The sequence below is a fragment of the Palaemon carinicauda genome, chromosome 5, assembly GCF_036898095.1.
Source record: "Palaemon carinicauda isolate YSFRI2023 chromosome 5, ASM3689809v2, whole genome shotgun sequence".
NCBI classification, from domain to species: Eukaryota; Metazoa; Arthropoda; class Malacostraca; order Decapoda; family Palaemonidae; genus Palaemon; species Palaemon carinicauda.
In genome coordinates, this window is record NC_090729.1 from 180,238,014 (window position 1) to 180,257,821 (window position 19,808).

At 42.9% G+C, this 19,808-nt stretch overlaps 1 protein-coding gene across 1 annotated transcript in view; it reads right to left on the reverse strand.

Moving 5' to 3' along the window:
* Positions 1-19,808, reverse strand: part of LOC137641659 (uncharacterized) — a 60,319-nt gene that overhangs the window by 29,268 nt on the left and 11,243 nt on the right. Inside the window, exons 2-3 of the mRNA XM_068374415.1 lie at positions 16,794-16,891; positions 486-660 (exon numbers count right to left, since the gene is read on the reverse strand). Coding sequence (XP_068230516.1) covers positions 486-660; positions 16,794-16,891 — 273 coding nt within the window. The remainder of the gene's footprint in view (positions 1-485; positions 661-16,793; positions 16,892-19,808) is intronic.

The window sequence follows — 19,808 nt, forward strand, 5'->3', positions numbered from 1 at the left end:
GGGCTCCACGGAGATATCGTACACTACACAGACAAGCACGAACTCTGAAAAGGAAACTTACTGATTTCTATACCCAAATATATACATAAACATGAAAATATGTTTACATATATATATATAGAGTACAGTATAAGAAAAGTAAGTGATTAAGTAAAGACAAAACATAAAATGGCTGCCAAGCGAGGACGAAGACAGACACGTCTGTACATCGTCCAAGCCAAAAGTGAAGCGAGACATTTCACGGGTGTGTGAGGGGGGAGGGGTAGCAAGCTACCCCTCCCCTACCCCCGCTAACTAGCGCAGGGGTAGTAAACCCTCGTTAAAAATCTAATGGCTCGTCAATTTCAGCTACGCCGAAAGTAAACCCTATGTAAATGGCGTGGTTTGTATTTCGGTTACGGAACAATTACCATTTTAAACACTGTTTCACAGATTATTCAAAAACCTCACAATCCTAGCCAAGACATTGCATTTACAGGACATACCTCTTGCGTAAGTCTCCTAGCTTCCTCTTCTGTTTCAAAAGTTACAAAACCATATCCTTTGGAGACCCCTGCTCTGTCACTTATGATCTTTGTTGCCTTAACAGCACCATACTGTGAAAAAAGCTCCAAGAGGTCTTGTTCTGTTGTGCTTGCCGAAATGCCACCCACAAATATTCTGAAAGGAAATCATTCTACTTTTAACATGTCCATATTATCATAGGGGGAATACTGTAAATAACTCTTTTGGCATTTCCTTCATGCAATACTGTACTACAAGTACATAATACTTGGATTCAAGTTCCTAATGTGCATCATCTTTATGGGAGGATTTACAAAAATAATACAGTGCTGTACTTAACGGATTCAAGTTCCTAATGTGCATCATCTTTATGGGAGGATTTACAAAAATAATACAGTGCTGTACTCAACGTAAGGAGATATCGTTAAAGAAAAATAGGCTTCAAAATTCATGTCTACAGATGAAACAATAGTAATCAAGGCCTATAATATTCTAAGCAACAGAATCATGAACATATTGCATCCTACTCGATACTGACTAACGGTATTTATAGTCATTTTTATTCCCACCATTCTATTATCAACAAATACATGTACAGGACCTTTATCATCTGAGACAAAACTCCTCAAGTTGTGTTTTACTTTACAAAAATGACAGTTATGATTTAACAATGGAAAACTCAAGAATTAAATTAAAAACTAAAAGATTGACAATAAAAACCACCAAACCAAATATAGAAAAACTAGAAGAGACAGACGTAAGAAATGCCTATGCCATAAACGTACAAAATAGATTTGAACTACAGTAGGGTCCCGAATTACACGTGTTCTAATTACGCGATTCCTCAATTACGCGATCGATAGTTTTTAAAAATTAATTTTCCTGTATTTGCGAGGAGCATTCTAAATCCGCGAGTCAAGCACCGCGAAGCGTAGGAAATCTATTGTTTTCTTAATTGTATTGGGGGGGGGGGTGATGGTTCCCCGATGTCTGAGAAGGGGGGGGGGAGAATGTGAGAGAAAGATTTCTGTTCAAACATTTTAAGACTAGTTTTGGATGAAAAATGTTAAGGTTTGCCCATCTGTTGTGTGAACTTGTCGCTAGGCCTAGCCTAACTGTCCAACACCTATATGTATAATATTCCATATTTGTACTAATTAATTTTTATACTTACGTTGTGATTATGGTGAAAAATCCTTATTCATTAAACTTTAAATTAAAAACCATCAAAATAAAGACTATTTTATATCATGCTACTGCCAAACATGTCACCACAACCAAACCCATTACTTTGTTTAGTACGTACGTTCCATCGCCGATCATAACGAACTCGCTAACCAATTTTAACATCTGTCTATAGGTTAACTTTTGCGGCAAAAGATATCTTACCAGGTACTATGTAATAATAATGTTATAATTAATGTTTTATTTATCCTTAGAAAATCAAAATATATGAAATATGAGCAATTTTGTTTCGTGTTGTTTTTTTTTTCCTAAAAAAACGCCTTCTTAAAAGGAAAAGGTTTTTTTTTTACGTTTCATCGTCGATCATAAACGCATTTACTCCTGAAAGTGATATTGAAGAGCTTTTACTAAAGATGTTATTATAAATAAAGATTATAAATAGGTGGTAAAATATCTATAATTAAAGTGTAGCAGCATCAAGAAATGTTGGGGTTCGCCCTTTACATAAGAATGTACTGTACATTGGATTAGACAGAACGTAGAAAAAATCAATTAGGGAAAAATCGGTATTCGATATCCTCTTCATCAGCATCGTCAATCGGGCTTTTTATTTTTTTTATTCTCAGTCGCTAACTAGTTATCGCACTGCCAAGATCTGCACACATTCCGATAATTCACATTTGAAGGTTTTCTGGGAGAGGATGGATAGAGAAAATACCGAACTATATAAAATGTTTTTTTAACCTGTTAAGCGTCACCCACGTGATAAACCGTTCACCACGATCTACTCGGTACCGCCTTCAACTGTATATTCCGTTCATGACTTTGCCTTTTACAAGCCGTCAGTCTCGTGATGTTACTTTACTCGTATAGTAAGTATAGGATCACCACTTGGCAACACTCTCAGCATATGGGGACTGTGAATAGAAACTTATATGATGTCTGGCAACTATTTTTCTGAAGGTAGCTTGATGTTACAAAACTCTGGTTTGAACTGGTTTCCTATCAGTGCGCTCGGGCGTTCATGCATAAGTGGTTATTTGTTGTTCCTTTTGTAATGAAAGGTCTAAAGAGGAAGGTTATTTCTTTAGATGAAATAAATGATATTCTTGTTGTGGAATTTGATAATGATAACCTGTTTGATAATGAGAGCACTAGTTCTGAATCCTCCAGTGATGAGTATATTGAAGAAACAAAGTTTTCTTTCGATGTCGAAAGCGAAAATGACTTCTCATTACCGAATGACTGGACAACGAAATTTCACAAAACTATAAAGGGAAAGGAAACGCCGAGAGAGAGAGAGAGAGAGAGAGAGAGAGAGAGAGAGAGAGAGAGAGAGAGAGAGAGAGAGATAAATAATGTACAAATGTATGACGAACATATTTGAAAACTATACAGGAAACGATATGAAGAGAAAGAGAGAGAGAGAGAGACCTATCCCTTTCCTTTTGTTGCTTATCCAGCCGTAAGATTTACGATTGAAGATAAAAAGAACCCATTAGAATATTCAGTATTATGTAGCCATTTGAAATTAAATAATAGTAGTATTAATTGTTTTTTTTACTCAACCATTTAATTAATATCCCTACTTTTAACTATAATTACGAATTATAAGCATAAAGAAATTATATTAACTTTGAAAAATTATCATTAGTGAAATGACCGCTCAGGGCAAAAAAAGCGTGATTATCGTACAGCAGCCTATTGCACACTTGCGCCTAGTGGCCGTGTTTACGTGTGGGAGTGTCATCATGGATATACAGTACTATACTGTAATTTTTAACTATTGCTAGATACGTACTGTATCAAACCTTGAAAACCCTTTTTTGTTTTTTGTATCTATAGGAAATAATTCTACATCATTCGGAAAATACTGAAAACAGTAAGCTATGCATAGTATAGTAGTAAATACTACAGTCATAGAAAATTATCAAAACTTTAACAACTTTTTATTGTTTTATTTATCCATAAAAGAAATTTTGTACAGTATTTTATAAAAAAAATCTATAAGAAGGATTTCTTACAGTATTGTTAAGATAAAAGCTACAGTATATATATATATATATATATATATGTTTTATATATATATATACATACATACATACACACATACATACACACACACAGTGTATATACAGTATATATATAGCTAGAAAGCTAGAAATGGAGTGAAAAAAAATTGACGGGTAGGTTGCTGTTTGCCGCCATGATGTGTTTCGAAATATACGAATTTCCAATTACACGAGGCCTTTCATCGACCAAATTCTCGCATAATTCGGGACCCTACTGTACTAGAAGAGGAGGAAATAATACCGGATTGAGAGACAAATTCAGTAGTGACTGAAGCTGCTATGGAATCTCTAGTACTGTATCGATGCACATAGAAGAAATAATTGGTTTGATGAAGAGTGTAGAAGTGCTGCTGAAAGAAGAAAATGTTGTAGGATGAAATGGATAGAAGCCAGGGCTAACATTGATAAGAGAGAAGATTTAAGTGTCTAGGAATTTAGCAACAAGCACAAACATAAGGAATAAAAGAGAAAAGGTAGGAGAGGAACTGAGAGAAATTGAAGAAAATAGAGCGCATGGAAAACCGAGAAAGCAATTTCAGGGAATTAATAGGATGAGAAATGGATTCCAGGCAAGAACGAAGTTAATCAGAAATAAAGGTAACATAATTATTGGAAATGAAGAAATACAAGGAAGGTGGATAGAACACTTTAAGGAGCTTTTCAATCAGCCACCACCTCATAACACAGTGGATGAAAGGGAGAAAGAGGGAAATATCGATGATGTGGAGGCACCCACCCGACAGGAAATTACATATGCTATAAGAAAATTTAAAATTAATAAAGAAGTTGGGATTGATAATATAGCTGAAAAACTAATCAAGTATGAGGGCCAGGCTCTTCATGATAAGATTATTAGATTAATGTATAGTATATGGGAGGATGAAGTAATGCCATCTGACTGGGAGGAAGGGATTCTGGCAGTACTACATACAAAAGAAGATCGCACTGTATGTGGAAACTACAGCGGCATTTGCATACCTCAAGTTGGTTACAAAATCCTTGCAAATATTCATACAAACGACTATGAGTTTATTGCGAAGATATGATTGGTGACTATCAGGCACGATTTAGACCGAACCGAGCTACAGCTGACCAAATTATCACCATAAGGCAAGTTCTCGAGAAATGAGCGTTAAACAAAAATTCTTATCATCTATTTATAGATTTCAAGCAAGCTTATGACAGTGTGCATCGACCATCATTATGGAACACACTGAAGTTCTTCCACATACAAGAGAAATTGATAAATCTTGTCCAAATGTGCTACCGGAAAACGACATGCAGGATCAAGGTCGGGGGAATACTGACAGAACCCTTTGACATCCATGGAGGACTAAAGCAGGGGTGCGCCCTATCAACGCTTTTGTTCAACTTAGTACTGGAATGGATAATGTGAAATACTGTACACCTTCTACCAGATTACCTATCCCGCTCGATAATACCATTATAGACAGATTTGGATATGCCGATGATGTGGACCTTTGTGGAGAACATCTACCTAGCATCGAAGAAACAAACGTACAGTTTAAAAACAATGCAGAACATCCAGGCATGAAAATAAACAATGCAAAAACTACGATAATGGAGGTTTCAAGAACACCAAATCTAGTTGGAGATGTGGATTTTGGAGGATCACAACTGGAAGCAGTGTCCATATTTAAATATCTTGGCTCCACCATAACATCACACAACATGATTCAGGAAGAAGTTAAGACTAAGGATTGCAGCAGGAACCAGATGCTCATGGGCACTCGATAACACCTAAAGATCCAGGATTTTATCTAGGCCCACAAAAACACAAATATATACCGCCATTATCCGTCCAGTGGTCCTATACAGATGTGAAACATGGGCAATTACTAGGCAGTTGGAAAATAAACTTGAAGGTTTTCAACCCAGTATCCTGAGGCGAATCTGGGGACCGGTTTGGGATGACGAAGGTGGATGGTGGCGCAGGAGCCACAATCATGAATTGATAGCTCTCTCAGGACTACCGCCTATCTCCAATATTATTAGATCGCAGAGACTTCGATATGCAGGACATATTGCTAGAATGGAGGAGAGAAGGCTGACTAGAAGAGTTATGTTAGGTAAACCCATAGGTACCAGACCAAGAGGAAGGCCTAGAAAGAGATGGATGGATAACGTAATTGAAGATTTGGACATCTTGGATACACACCCTAACGAGTAGATGGAGCTTGTGGAGGATAGGGGTCTCTGGAGACGAACAGTCAAAGCGGCAATGGATCAGCCTGGTCTGAGGTCCCTGGAGTAAGTAAGTAATAATTACGATAATGGTCGCAAGTACAATTCATGCCAACAGCTTTAACTTTCCTTTCAGTCACCCTAAAAAGGTTCACATCAAAAGGGAACTTTCACCATCATGTGCGATGCCAGAGCTGCTCAATCTGCTTATTTTTCAGTATTGATATAGTATATTCTTATTTGTTGAGGTGACGTCATATACAGTAATGCATTTCATTTTCTGTATTGTGATGGAGTTAACCTAGTTAGTTTCATAAAAGTTGGTGCAGTCAAGACTCATTTTTTGCGATAGTTAGGTTACAGACACAGGATCGATAAGCGAATTTTTGCGAATAAATACAACACTAGGGTGGGCTAACTCCTAACCTAAAAAGTCACTGCCCCTTGCCACGAGCGGGTGCCCGAGCTGATGAATAACAGTAAATACTGCCTAATATTCTAATATTGTTTTAATTTGGTTTCTATAATAGTTTATCATCATATGTACAGTGTACATCACATGTACACTACGTACTAGACACAGTAAGGTTACGGTAAAGTATTGTGCTAAGGTAAAGTTTACAGAGTTGTCATCATCCCCTAACTGTTTTGTATGACGAAAGTTGTTCTTCTAATAATACCGTACTGTAACCTAATACTCACTGATACTGTAGTGTATATTATTGTAATATATGTACAGTAATATTACAACAGTAGTTTAACTGCACTTACTGTAAGTGTTCGGTGTTTTCGTTCAAGACTTGTCAACTGAAACCGTGGATGGGTCTGCCACTGGGGACCGAGTCTGTGCCTCAGCCTTACTAGCTTCCTGTGCCATGGCGTTCTTCAGTTTCATCCTGTTGTCTTTCAGTTCCCTAGGCACAGGGCATTCCTTCACGGTCTTAGGAGGGGTAACCTGTGAGGTCTTCGAGGACTTAGACAAAGCCTTGGCAGTAGGAGCTGGAGGCTCCTCCTCTGGAAGAGTGACAAACCGGATGCTGATCCGGAGGCACTACCTCAATGTCTTGAGGGCTTGAGGGATGAAGGGATGGATCCCAATCTCCCTGGGCAAGCCTATGTCCCAACTCGTCCTAGGATTGATGAAGTCTGCGCGAGGTGGAGTTACGCCTCTCATCCGTCTCTCCTGCTTCTTAGTAATGACTACCCTTACCTTCACTGGGGTGAAAGGCAAGTTTGCCATAAAAGAGTCAGAAGTGGCTTGGCCTTCAGCACGCGATCGGGGTGGAGGTGATCTGCGAGCTTTGACTACCGTCAATCTCCTTCTGGTGTCTTGACTGAGGGATTCTAGGGATTGCCCTGACTGGAACAGTCGCGGGGGTTGTGGCATTGGAGGTGCCAACTTCAGAGCCTTCAGGATATTGGATATGAAGGTTGATGTCCATGGAGGAAGCTCTAAATCCTAGATACACCCTGGAGGTCCCTAGAAGAGTGTCTTTTGCGTGAAACCCCAGAAGGATTGCCACTCGATGGAGAAGATAACCTCTGAGGCAGAGGAACATATTCCTTCGGACGTGAAGGAAGGTCCGAACTAATAGGCACATTTGCGAACCAATTACAAGGCTTCTTGAACCCTTCTGGGAAAGGTGTCAGTCCTCCGCTGGAGGTGGAAGATGCAGAAAGGCGAGAAGGTGGTGTTGGATCCGCACTTGCTCGCGATTCTGACACATCTACTCGCGAACTTCGTACGTCAACGTACGCGTTTCACGAGCAGAAGTGCTTGCAACAGGAGCACTAGAAGCCACCAAGAAAGAGGAAGGTCTAGCACCTTCCTGCTGCTCCAGACGAAGTCGGCATAGGAGGACTACTCTAGAAGGAGAACGCGCCACAGCGGGACGCGGCTCAGAGCGTTGTGAAGGCGAGTGCTTCGCTAAAACTCCCCATGCTGTGAAAGGCACTGAGAGTTTGGCTGGACGCCTGTCTGAGGAGTGGTCAAGCTCATCATCAGGTTCGGTCCGAGGTCGCTTGGAAGGTTTGATTGAGGGACTACACGCTAATGGACTGCCCGTACACCTACCTACCTCTACCTCTAGAAGAGGAACGTCTACACCTTGATCGCAAACATGCGGTTCGTGATGTTTGTGAACACGAGCATCTAGTTCTCGTTCAAGAACGGCGTCAACGCCGCGAGTGCCTATCTCGTGAACGTATATGTCGGCCTCGCAAACGAGAACGTCACCCACGTGATCGTGTGTCATCCTCACAAGCGAGAGTACCGTGCTCGTGACCTATATCGTGACGATCTAGAACGCGAGCGTCTGGACCTAGGTATAGACTTTGCTTGCGATCGTGAAAAACTCACGAAGCTCCAGAGCGTGAGCATCTTATAGGCGAAGAACGCTCTGATCATTATGATCTTCTGATTGCAGCGATCGGCGATCAGGGAAAGAGGTTCCAGAAGGGCGAGGCGATGGTGATGCTCGTCCCTTAGCACTGCTGGTGGAATGCGCACTGATCCCTGGAAGATCGTCAGCTGCAACCTGAGGGTTCCTGTGGGAAGAAACAGAGGGTTAAGGGACGACGAGGTCCCAGGATGGAGAGAGGGTTTGTCGTCAGCAGGGGGTCGAAGGGGCGAACAATCATCTCGTCCAGGCGTGGAAGGCAACAGATGGACCTCACACAGCTCCAGGGCGAGAGATGTTGACAGCTCTGGAGAAGGATCCCTCGTGGCACCACGCTGAAGAAGGGGCTGCAGCTCCACTTTCGAAGGGGGTCCCGAAATCCCTAAGGACTACCACACCTGAAATAGATCTGAAAGGAAGAAAGGCTCGCCAGCGGCTGGAGGAGTAGATGCTCATCTGGGGAAGCAACAACCTCCCTAGTACTCTGGGGTTGCCAAGGAGATAAGCGATCTGTGCTCCTACTTATACGTCCCTCCTGAGAGCGTGCGCGAGAAGGAGCTTTTGAGAGAGATTTGGGGGTGCAAGAAGAAGAATGCGCACCGCTTGCCCAAGGGAGAACGATCGCACTTAGCCATCACCTTCCTACGCTGCCCAAACTTCTCCCACTTGGAGGCAGACCACTCCCTACACTCTGCACAGGGCGAACATTGCCTGCAACGATACCCTCGGCACGCAGGACACAGAGAGTGCAGATCGGTGTCTAACGACGACATGAAGGTCAAACACGCGGCACCCTCTCACCCTGGGTATGTTCCCATGGTGAAGGCGATCGCAGAAGAACACGCACACCTGTAAAGAGAAAACAAAAATAAAAAGTCACAATGACAGTCAGGAGAGCAGACACGTCCGATCTTTACCGAGCCAAAAGAAAAAGTGGCATCTCACCGCTGTAAAAGTATATAGAGAGGTGGCTGGGTTACCCCCCCAGCCTACCTGCTAAGCGGTTAGGCAAGGTTGCCACCTCGCAAATAAAGTCTAATGGTTACCTCCAGCTGCCGCTGAAAGAATATCCACATAAATATCGGAAGGTTTGTTAGTATGGGAACAATTACTAATACAAGACCTACTGTAGTACAGTATTATTCTTGAAATAAGATAACTTATTTAAGGTGAATTTCTTTCATTGCAATGAAGCACAGGCACAAGCAATAAAATTCATCTCTCTCATCTCAAAAATCAGAAATAATGAAAAACAAACACTCAATGACAAGCAATGCATGAGAAAATTAAAACCATTCACATATTGGAATAAAAAAATATTATCAATATATCCTAGTTGCCCTGAATAAGAAGTAAATCTACTAACCCAAAATGATATTTTCATAATAAAATAAATTTTTGAATATACTTACCCGCTGGTTATATAAAAGAGCTGAAGTCCCTGACGCCAGGGCAGAAAATTCAAATCTCGCGCTATCGAAGATACGCCAGGTGTACCAACCGCACCCTAGCGGTAGAACAGGTGGAACTACACACCAACTCCAGTTCTTCCATGCCTCATAGCCATACCATAGGTAGTCTCTAGAGGGGAGGAGGGAGGGTGTTAAATTTATATAACCAGCGGGTAAGTATATTCAAAAATTTATTTTATTATGAAAATATCATTTTTAAATATAAAACTTACCCGCTGGTTATATAAAAGAGCTGATTGACACCCCTTGGTGGCGGGTCAGAGACAGCTACATACAGAAAATTCACTTAAGGGTTACATACAATAAACTTAAGCAGTTCTCACCTGATAAGGAAGCTGACAGCAATGATACTCTGCCTCATTTCGTCCGCTATCCTTAAGAGATCCAGTAATCCACTCGGGCTGAAAATCTCTAGGAGCTGTCAAACGGTACAAACACCTATAACATGACAGGACCTCAACCAATACCCTTGTTCCGGGTGCACTCAAGGAACAAAATGACCACCTAGCCAAATCAAAGATTGCGGAAGACTGACGCCCAATCTCCACAAACAACCATAAAAAACGAGTTCCAAGAGATAGAAAAGGGGTATTAGGAAAAAAGGGAACGTAGTGGTAGATCATTCACCTACTATCGCATTAGCAGCTATAAAAGGACCCAACGTAAAAAGGTCCTCATAGCGAGTCTGAACATTTTTCAAATAATGGGATGCAAAAACAGACTTACTTCTCCAAAATGTTGTATCCATCAGACTTTGCAGAGAACGGTTCTGTTTAAAGGCCACTGAAGTCGCTACCGCTCTGACTTCATGTGTCTTGACTTTGAGGAGCCTCTGATCCGACTCATCACACTGAGCATGAGCTTCCCGAATCAACAATCTAACGAAAAAAGACAAGGCATTCTTGGACATGGGCATCGAGGGTTTCCGAACTGCACACCACAGAGCGTCTGAGTTACCTCTCAGATTCTTAGTTCTGTCCACATAACAACGTAGAGCTCTAACTGGACAGAGAACCCTTTCCAATTCATCGCCAGCCAAATCCGAAAGGTTAGAAATCTCGAAGGATTTGGGCCATGGTCGAGAAGGGTTTTCGTTCTTGGCCAGAAACCCCAGTTGCAAAGAACAAATGGCTTTCCCATTCCGAAAACCAATGTTCTTGCTTAAAGCGTGAACTTCACTAACTCTTTTCGCAGTGGCGAGGGTAACTAGAAAAAGGGTTTTCAAGGTTAAGTCCTTAAATGAAGCCGAGTGTAAAGGCTCAAATCTGTCACTCATGAGAAATTTAAGGACAACATCCAAATTCCAGGCGATGGGAGCCGTTTGAATCATCTTGGTCGTATCAAAAGACCTAAGTAAATCTCGTAGATCCTTATTATCAGAAAGGTCTAGGTTCCTGTGTCGAAAAACCGTCGCCAACATACTCCTGTAACCTTTAATAGTTGATGACGAGAAGTTATGCTTAGTTTTAAGGTCCAAGAAAAAATCTGCTATTTGGGAAAGCGATGTACTGGAAGAGGAAATCGCGTTAGATCTACACCATTCCCTGAACAACTCCCACTTGGACTGATACACCTTGATGGTTGAAGACCTTCTTGCCCTTGCAATTGCCTTGGCTGCCTTCTTCGAAAATCCTCTAGCTCTAGCGAGTTTTTCGATAGTCTGAAGGCAGTCAGACGTAGAGCTCGGAGGTTTTGATGATTTCGGGCCAAGTGAGGTTGTCTGAGAAGATCGGGTCTCATGGGAAGGCTTCTCGGGACATCCACCATCCATTCCAGTACCTCTGGAAACCAGCTTCTTGACGGCCAGAACGGAGCTATCAGAGTCATTCTGGTCTCCTCGTGTGAAACGAACTTCTGAATCACTTTGTAAAGGATCTTGAATGGAGGAAAGGCATAAACCTCCATGTGTGACCAGTTCATCAGAAAAGCGTCTATGTGAAAAGCTTCGGGATCTGGAACCGGAGAGCAATAACACTCTAGTCGTTTGGTCTTCGCGGTGGCAAAGAGATCCACGAGAGGTCGACCCCATAACCGCCACAGACTCTTGCAGATGTCCGGGTGCAGAATCCATTCTGTGGAGAGAACCTGACCCTTCCTGCTGAGTCTGTCTGCGCTCACATTGTTGACTCCCTGGATGAACCGCGTCAAAAGAGTCACCTTCCTTTCCTCCGCCCAGATGAGGAGCAGTCTTGCAATCTCGAACAGAGGCCAAGAGTGGGTCCCGCCTTGTTTCGCAATATAGGCCAGAGCTGTCGTGTTGTCCGAATTGACTTGGACTACCTTGCCCCTGATCTGCTTTTCGAAGCCGATGAGAGCCAGATGAATAGCTAAAAGCTCTTTTTGATTGATGTGGAGAGAGGTTTGCTCTACCGTCCAAGTCCCCGAAAGTTCCTGCTTCTCTAGAGTGGCTCCCCACCCCGAGTTGGAGGCGTTGCAACACAACACGAGGTTTGGGTTCCTCTGAAGTAAAGACAAGCCTTCTTTCAGTCTGGGCTCGTTGTTCCACCATTGAAGATGAGACTTGATGGAAGTCGAGATGGGAATGCAATCCCTGTCGAGGCTGTCCCCTTTCTTCCAATGGCGGTTGAGATGAAACTGAAGAGGACGCAAGAACAACTTCCCCAGGGTCACGAACTTCTCTAACGACGAGAGAGTCCCCAGAAGGCTCATCCAATCTCTGACGGAGCAAAGATCTCTCTTCAGGAACGTTTGTACTTTTAGGAGGGCTGCTTGGATTCTCACCGACGACGGAAAAGCCCGAAAACTCCGACTGTGAATCTCCATCCCCAAATAAAGAATCTCCTGGGATGGAATGAGTTGTGATTTTTTCGAGCTCACCAGGAGACCCAGTTCTCTGGAGAGATCCAAAGTCATCTTGAGGTCCTTCAAACAACAATCGGCTGAGGAGGCTCTTATCAGCCAATCGTCCAGATACAGAGAGGCCCTGATTCCCCTCGAATGCAGCATGCTTGCCACGTTCAGCATGATCTTGGTGAACAATAGAGGAGCCGTGCAAAGTCCGAAACAAAGAGCCCTGAACTGGAAGACCTTGTTTCCGTCCATGAACCTCAGATAACGTCTGCAGCTGGGATGAATCGGAAGGTGGAAATAGGCATCCTGAAGATCTAAAGAGACCATCCAATCGTCCTTCCTCACAGCTGCCAGAACTGTTTTCTGAGTCTCCATGGTGAACGTCGAGTTTTGGACGTAACCATTGAGCACACTTACGTCCAGAACCGGTCTCCACCCCCCGGAACTCTTGGGTACTAGAAAAAGGCGGTTGTAAAACCCCGGAGACGTAACATCTTGCACTTCCTCTATTGCTCGTTTCTCTAATAAAAGAGACATCTGTAGAAGCATGGCTTGTTTCTTGGGACCCTCTCTGTATTTGGGCGAAAGATCCACTGGATCTGTGACTAAAGGAGGATTGGTCAGGAAGGGGATCTTGTAGCCTTCCTTTAACACCTGGACGGACCAGGGGTCCGCTCCATTCCTCTCCCAAGCCTCCCAAAAGTGAGTCAACCTGGCCCCCACTGCTGTCTGAAGGAGAGGGCAGTCAGACTTTACCTCGGCCGGACTTGCCCCCTCTGCCTCTAGGTTTCCTTCCTTCTGGTTTAAAAGAGCCTCTCCCAGAGGGCTTCCCACGAAAGGACTGAGGACGAAACCCAGAAGAAGATTCCTTAGGTTTTCGAGAGGAGAAAGACGGAGGCAAAACTTTCCTAGTCGAATGAGTAACTAAGTCATGTGTGGCCTTCTGAGTGAGAGCAGTAGCCACCTCGCCCACTAATTCCTGAGGAAATAAAGAATTAGACAAAGGTGCGAAAAGAAGGCCTGTCTTCTGATAGGGAGACACTCCTGCGGAGAGGAAGGAGCACATCGTGGCCCTTTTCTTGAGAATTCCAGCTGTAAACAAGGCAGCAAGTTCGTTGGAGCCATCTCTCACACCTTTGTCCAAGCAGGACATCAAATGAACCAAACCACTAGTGTCCGTTTCCGTCATATCAGAGACCCTCTTACTCAAAGCCCCCAAAGCCCAGTCCAAAAAATTAAAAACTTCGAAGGCCCTGAAAAGACCTTTAAGCAAATGGTCGAACTCTGGAATGGACCACCAAATCTTCGTCTTCCTTAAGGCAAGACGACGAGAAGCATCTACCAAACTTGAAAAATCCCCTTGGGCAGACGAAGGAAAACTCAAGCCCAACACTTCACCAGTCTCATACCACACACTAGATTTAGAGGCTAACCTAGCGGGAGGAAAGGCAAAGGCCGTCTTGCCAAAAGCTTTCTTGGAGTCCAACCAAGAACCCATTAACTTCAAGGCCCGCTTAGAAGATCGAGAAAGAACCATCTTGGTGTAAACTGGAACCTTAGTAGCTTTACCTAAGATGAATTCAGAAGGCGGAGAACGAGGGGCCACAGGGGTAAAAGAATCCGGGAAAATTCCAGTCAAAATAAGCATAAACTTGCGAAGGTCCACAGCATGCTGATAATGCTTCTCCTCTTCATTCTCAGAGACTTCCTCAATAGGATTATCCTCATCCGACTTTTCCTCTGGTTCGTCTTCTGGCAGCTGTTGCTGCAGCCTGAACCGAAGGAACAACGTCTGGATGGGACTGCCTGTCAAGGCCAACATCTGAGTCAATTTGGTGGGGAGAAGTAGAAGTAGATTGATGCGAAACACGGACATGTAGACGATCATCCTCAACCAACAACTGCTTAGACCGCTTAGAATTCAACTGTTGTTGAACAGAAGAACGCTTGAAATCAGAAGGTAACTGTTGAAGATCGCCGCGAGGTCGCGTAAAGTCCGAGGACTGTTGCTGCGAGCGATCAAAGGAGTCAGGATGTCGCCGCTGTAAACCAATGTTTTGACGCGCCGCGTCCAAAAGTTGTTGCCGCGGGCGATCCACTACTTCAAATTGTTGCCGCGTCTCGTCCACTTGTCGACGCCGACGCTCTTCCCCGCGACCAGAAAACGCAAACTGGTCAACCAAAACTCTCTGACGCGACTCATCAAAATCAACCTGGCGTTGAACACTGTGAATGGGAGACCGTCTAAGTGATAACTCGTCAAGGCCATATACCATCGAACGTTTGTGCGATAACTGGTCTGACATCGAACGCCCAGACACAACGCCAACACTTGGTTGATAAGAATCCATCAACGAAGAGAGTTGTTCCTTCATAGACAAAAGCGCAGTCCATTTCGGATCAACAGAACTCCTAGAAGGAAGATTCGCACTAATGTCACCACGCATTTCAGGGGAAGAAAGCCAATCCGATGGAAGAGGAGGTGCATGAATAGTTACAAGGTCCGAATCGGAAGGAATCATATCCGCACGAACACGGTGATCTGAACGTTTGGCCGGAGTGCAAGCGCTGGGAGAACGGAAACGTTCCGGTGAACCCCACGAACTACATCCTGGCCGCACAGGCGATTCCCGACGCTGTGTGTTTTGACGCGCCGCGTCCAAATCAACATGGGAGCGTTTAAGCGGTCTCGACGCTCGCCGCCAGATCTCACTCCCCGACCCTTCATCGGAAGACGGGGATAACGTATGAACCTCACCTTTCCTACGATGAGGGTGAACGACCTGAGCTACGGCAACAGGAACATTCGAGGGGACGTCTGCACGATTGATGATGCTTCTCGTTCCCTTAAGCCGTTCGACATTACTTCTCCCATGGGTTCGAGAGCTCGAAAGAGGTCTAAGGCTAGGTGAACGACAAGATCGTGCCGACGCACCCTCCGCAACACTAAACACATTATCAACACTTGTCACAACACCGAGAGAGTCACGATTCTTCGGTACCACATCAGACACTCGAGTCGACGCACCTTCCGCAACACTAACCACATTATCAACACTTGTCACAACACCGAGAGAGTCACGATTCTTCGGTACCACATCAGATACTGAAACACTTTCCACAGTTCCGATAGGATCACGGTTTTTCAATACCTTTAACTCTGAAAAGATAGTATTTCTATCGGCTGCTAAGGACTCAACTTTCTCACCAAGAGACAAAATAGCAGTAAACATGTCCTTCATAGTAGGTTCCTGATCTACCACCACAGGGGAAGGAACAGGATTAGGAACAGGTAAATTAGGTAAGGTTCTATCCACAGATCGGGAAGAACTACGCCTAAGTCTATCTCTCTCTAGTCTCCTAACATAACGATCGTAAGTACCAAAATCATCATCAGTTAAGGAAAGACACTCATTACACCTATCATCTAATGAACAAAATTTACCCCTACATTTTACACAAATAGAATGAGGATCAATAGATCCCTTAGGAAGTCGTGTACGACAACCCTCACTAACACACCTACGCTGAGCAGGGGAGGAGTCGGCCATTTTAAAGTTAACGTGAGAGACCGACAAGCAAAAAGTAAGGGAAAAAACAATAAAGAAAATCTCAAACAAAAAGATTTCAAGATAAGAACCAAGGAAAATTAATCAACGATAGCTTAAACTCAAAAAAGAACGTTGTACATCACCAAACAACTTCCCAAGAGAGTAAAAACACGAGAGCGAACTTCTGTATGTCAGTCAGCTATGACGGCAGAGAGAAGAACTGAAGTTGGTGTGTAGTTCCACCTGTTCTACCGCTAGGGTGCGGTTGGTACACCTGGCGTATCTTCGATAGCGCGAGATTTGAATTTTCTGCCCTGGCGTCAGGGACTTCAGCTCTTTTATATAACCAGCGGGTAAGTTTTATATTTAAAAATAATAATGATCTATATAATTTTGAGTATAGGCGCCTAGTTATGCCAAAAAGATTTATCCTATATTCCTAACAATTCATGTATCTGTGAAATTTCCTGCTGCTCTTATTCTTCATGACAAACTAGTACGGTATACAGTACTGTACAGTTATCCATTAACGTGGTTAAGAAATAGTGTGACTACAAGTAACAAGATAAATAAAAATTTAAAACCTTGACCTACCTATTTGGTACCAGTGTTCCATATTTGGGCGCATTGTTCCCTATACTACTTGGAGCAGGGGATGGTGAGCCAGAAATTTCAGCACTATTTGGGCTAGACTGTAATGGAAAAAAAAGGTAAAAAAATAAACATCATTGATTAGACTTAGGCATGATTAAATTTTTTATTTGTATGCTCACATGATGTTCATATTGCTAATTCATTTCTCAACGGAAGGTCTTTTATGGATTTTCCCCAAAAAAATTTATCAGAAATGTTCCCATTTTCTTTCTCTTTTGAAAGATACACGAACCCTGTAAATTAACGAGACAATCTAGCAGTTAAAGGTCGATAGCGCAAGCGCTAGGAGTTTCTCTTTCTTCACTTTCAAAGTCACAAGTGGGAATGTCGGAGGGAGGGCATGTACTGTACATGAATATCAAGCGAGAATAGAAAAAAAAAAAAAAAAAACATGAAAAATTTCAAATAATTTAGAATTTTTTCAACTTTACAAACCTGAGTCCTTTACATAGTAGAACAACAAAAGTGAAGCTGAAATGCAGCAGTTAAAGATTATAATGAGGTGTTAATCTTAAAAAGTAGACTAGTTTTCTAAGGAAAGATGGCCACGGGAGAACCTACAGTACTGTATACCATTGTACTGTATGTAAATACTGTACAGTACTGTCAATGTAAGGCCAATATAAAGTAATAGGTACAACATACAAACCCTCCTCTCCCTCACAAGGAGGATGGAGAGAGACTTCTACATCCTTACAGAGAGAACACTGCTCAGCATGAATGCTTACCTGCATCAAAATCTGCTCCCGCAAATAACGGGACAACCGAGGCACCCCAAGAGAAGTGAAGGAAGAGAGGAAGATAGAGAATTTAGAGATGAAAAAAGTGGCCGACACTAACACTACCTCTCATCACAGTCTAATATCACGACCGTTTCTTGTCCAGGAAGGACCCTGACACGCTACACAACCTACTGAGCAGCTACCACAGTCCCAATGAAAACGTGTCCATAAACTTGTGGGTATACTACTGCAGAAGGTCGACTTTTCCAGATTCAAGCCTTTAATAATTGTGCCACAAACAGGTTCTTTTAAAAAGCTAACGTTGAGCCAATTTGTGTGACTTCTTGGTCCCATAATGGAGCCAAGGCATCAGGATTTTTCTGCTACATTACTTGGGGATGCGTTTACTTGATGGTTTCACGAAAATGGAGTTTCTTGAAATTTTTTTTTTTTTGTCCTGCCAGCAAATAGGTTTTGAATCCGAGGACTGAAGGGTTATGTATAACTTCTTCCGCCAGTTCTGACCAGGGAAGATCTAACAATGTCTTTGATCCTCGAGGGCCACCAAAGTTCCTGTTAATGGAAGTCTGCATCATTTTACAGGGATTTTTGATACTGTACTTGAGTTGTTCTGCTTCATGATCAGGGCTAAAACCTTCACAAAATGAATTCAGTCTCAGAGTTCTCCACCTCTGCAGGTGTGGGCCCTTGGTCAGGGCTTGTATGCTCTATTGTTTTCCCATCAAAGACCATCTTTCACATTTCTGTCTCTCCCATCCTATTTCACTAGTCCAAAGGGCTTCCCTAGGTCCATTATGGGCCTTAGGTGACTGTGCTACTCCCTGTACATCAGAAGGGCCTATGCTATCCCGTCAAAAGGACCCTCAGACACTCAGTACTGTACCAGGATTTGGAGAACATACGCGAGGTGGTGGCCAGAGGAGAATTGTGACACAGACGAAGATCACCTCTTGCGGCAACTGCCTACTTCATGAAAATGATATTTTGATTATAAAATAAATTTTTGAATATACTTACCCGGTGAATATATAGCTGCAACTCTGTTGCTCGACAGACAACTCTACGGAAAAACTCGCCAGCGATCGCTACACAGGCTGCGGGTGTGCCCAACAGCGCCATCTGTCGACCAGATACCCAGCTCTCAATGTAAACAAAGACTCAATTTTCTCCTCGTCCCACTGCGTCTCTATTGGGGAGGAAGGGAGGGTCATTTAATTTATATTCACCGGGTAAGTATATTCAAAAATTTATTTTATAATCAAAATATCATTTTTAAATATTTAACTTAGCCTGTGAATATATAGCTGATTCACACCCAGGAGGTGGGTAGAGACCAGTAATATATGTTTACACTTTTATGAGCTAAGAGTTTTTTATTTCATTTTAGAAGTTATCAAAATAACAAAAACAAAATAAATAGGTACCTGGTAAGGAAGTCGACTTGAACAATTACTCTGCCTTTTAAGTACGTCTTCCTTACGGAGCCTCGCGATCCTCTTAGGATGCTGATCGACCCCTAGGAGCTGAAGTATCAAGGGTTGCAACCCATACAACAGGACCTCATCAAACCCCTAATCTAGGCGCTCTCAAGAAATGACTTTGACCACCCGCCAAATCAACCAGGATGCGAAAGGCTTCTTAGCCTTCCGGACAACCCAAAAAACAACAATAAAAACATTTCAAGAGAAAGATTAAAAAGGGTATGGAATTAGGGAATTGTAGTGGTTGAGCCCTCACCCACTACTGCACTCGCTGCTACGAATGGTCCCAGTGTGTAGCAGTCCTCGTAAAGAGACTGGACATCCTTTAGATAAAAAGACGCAAACACTGACTTGCTTCTCCAATAGGTTGCGTCCATTATACTTCGCAGAGATCTATTTTGCTTAAAGGCCACGGAAGTTGCGACAGCTCTAACTTCGTGTGTCCTCACCTTAAGCAATGCTTGGTCTTCCTCACTCAGATGTGAATGAGCTTCTCATATTAACAGTCTGATAAAGTAGGATAAAGCATTCTTTGACATAGGCAAAGATGGTTTCTTAACTGAACACCATAAAGCTTCAGATTGGCCTCGTAAAGGTTTAGTGCGCTTTAAATAGAACTTAAGAGCTCTCACAGGGCATAAGACTCTTTCTAGTTCATTGCCTACAATCTTCGATAAGCTGGGAATATCGAACGATTTAGGCCAAGGTCGAGAAGGCAGCTCATTTTGGCT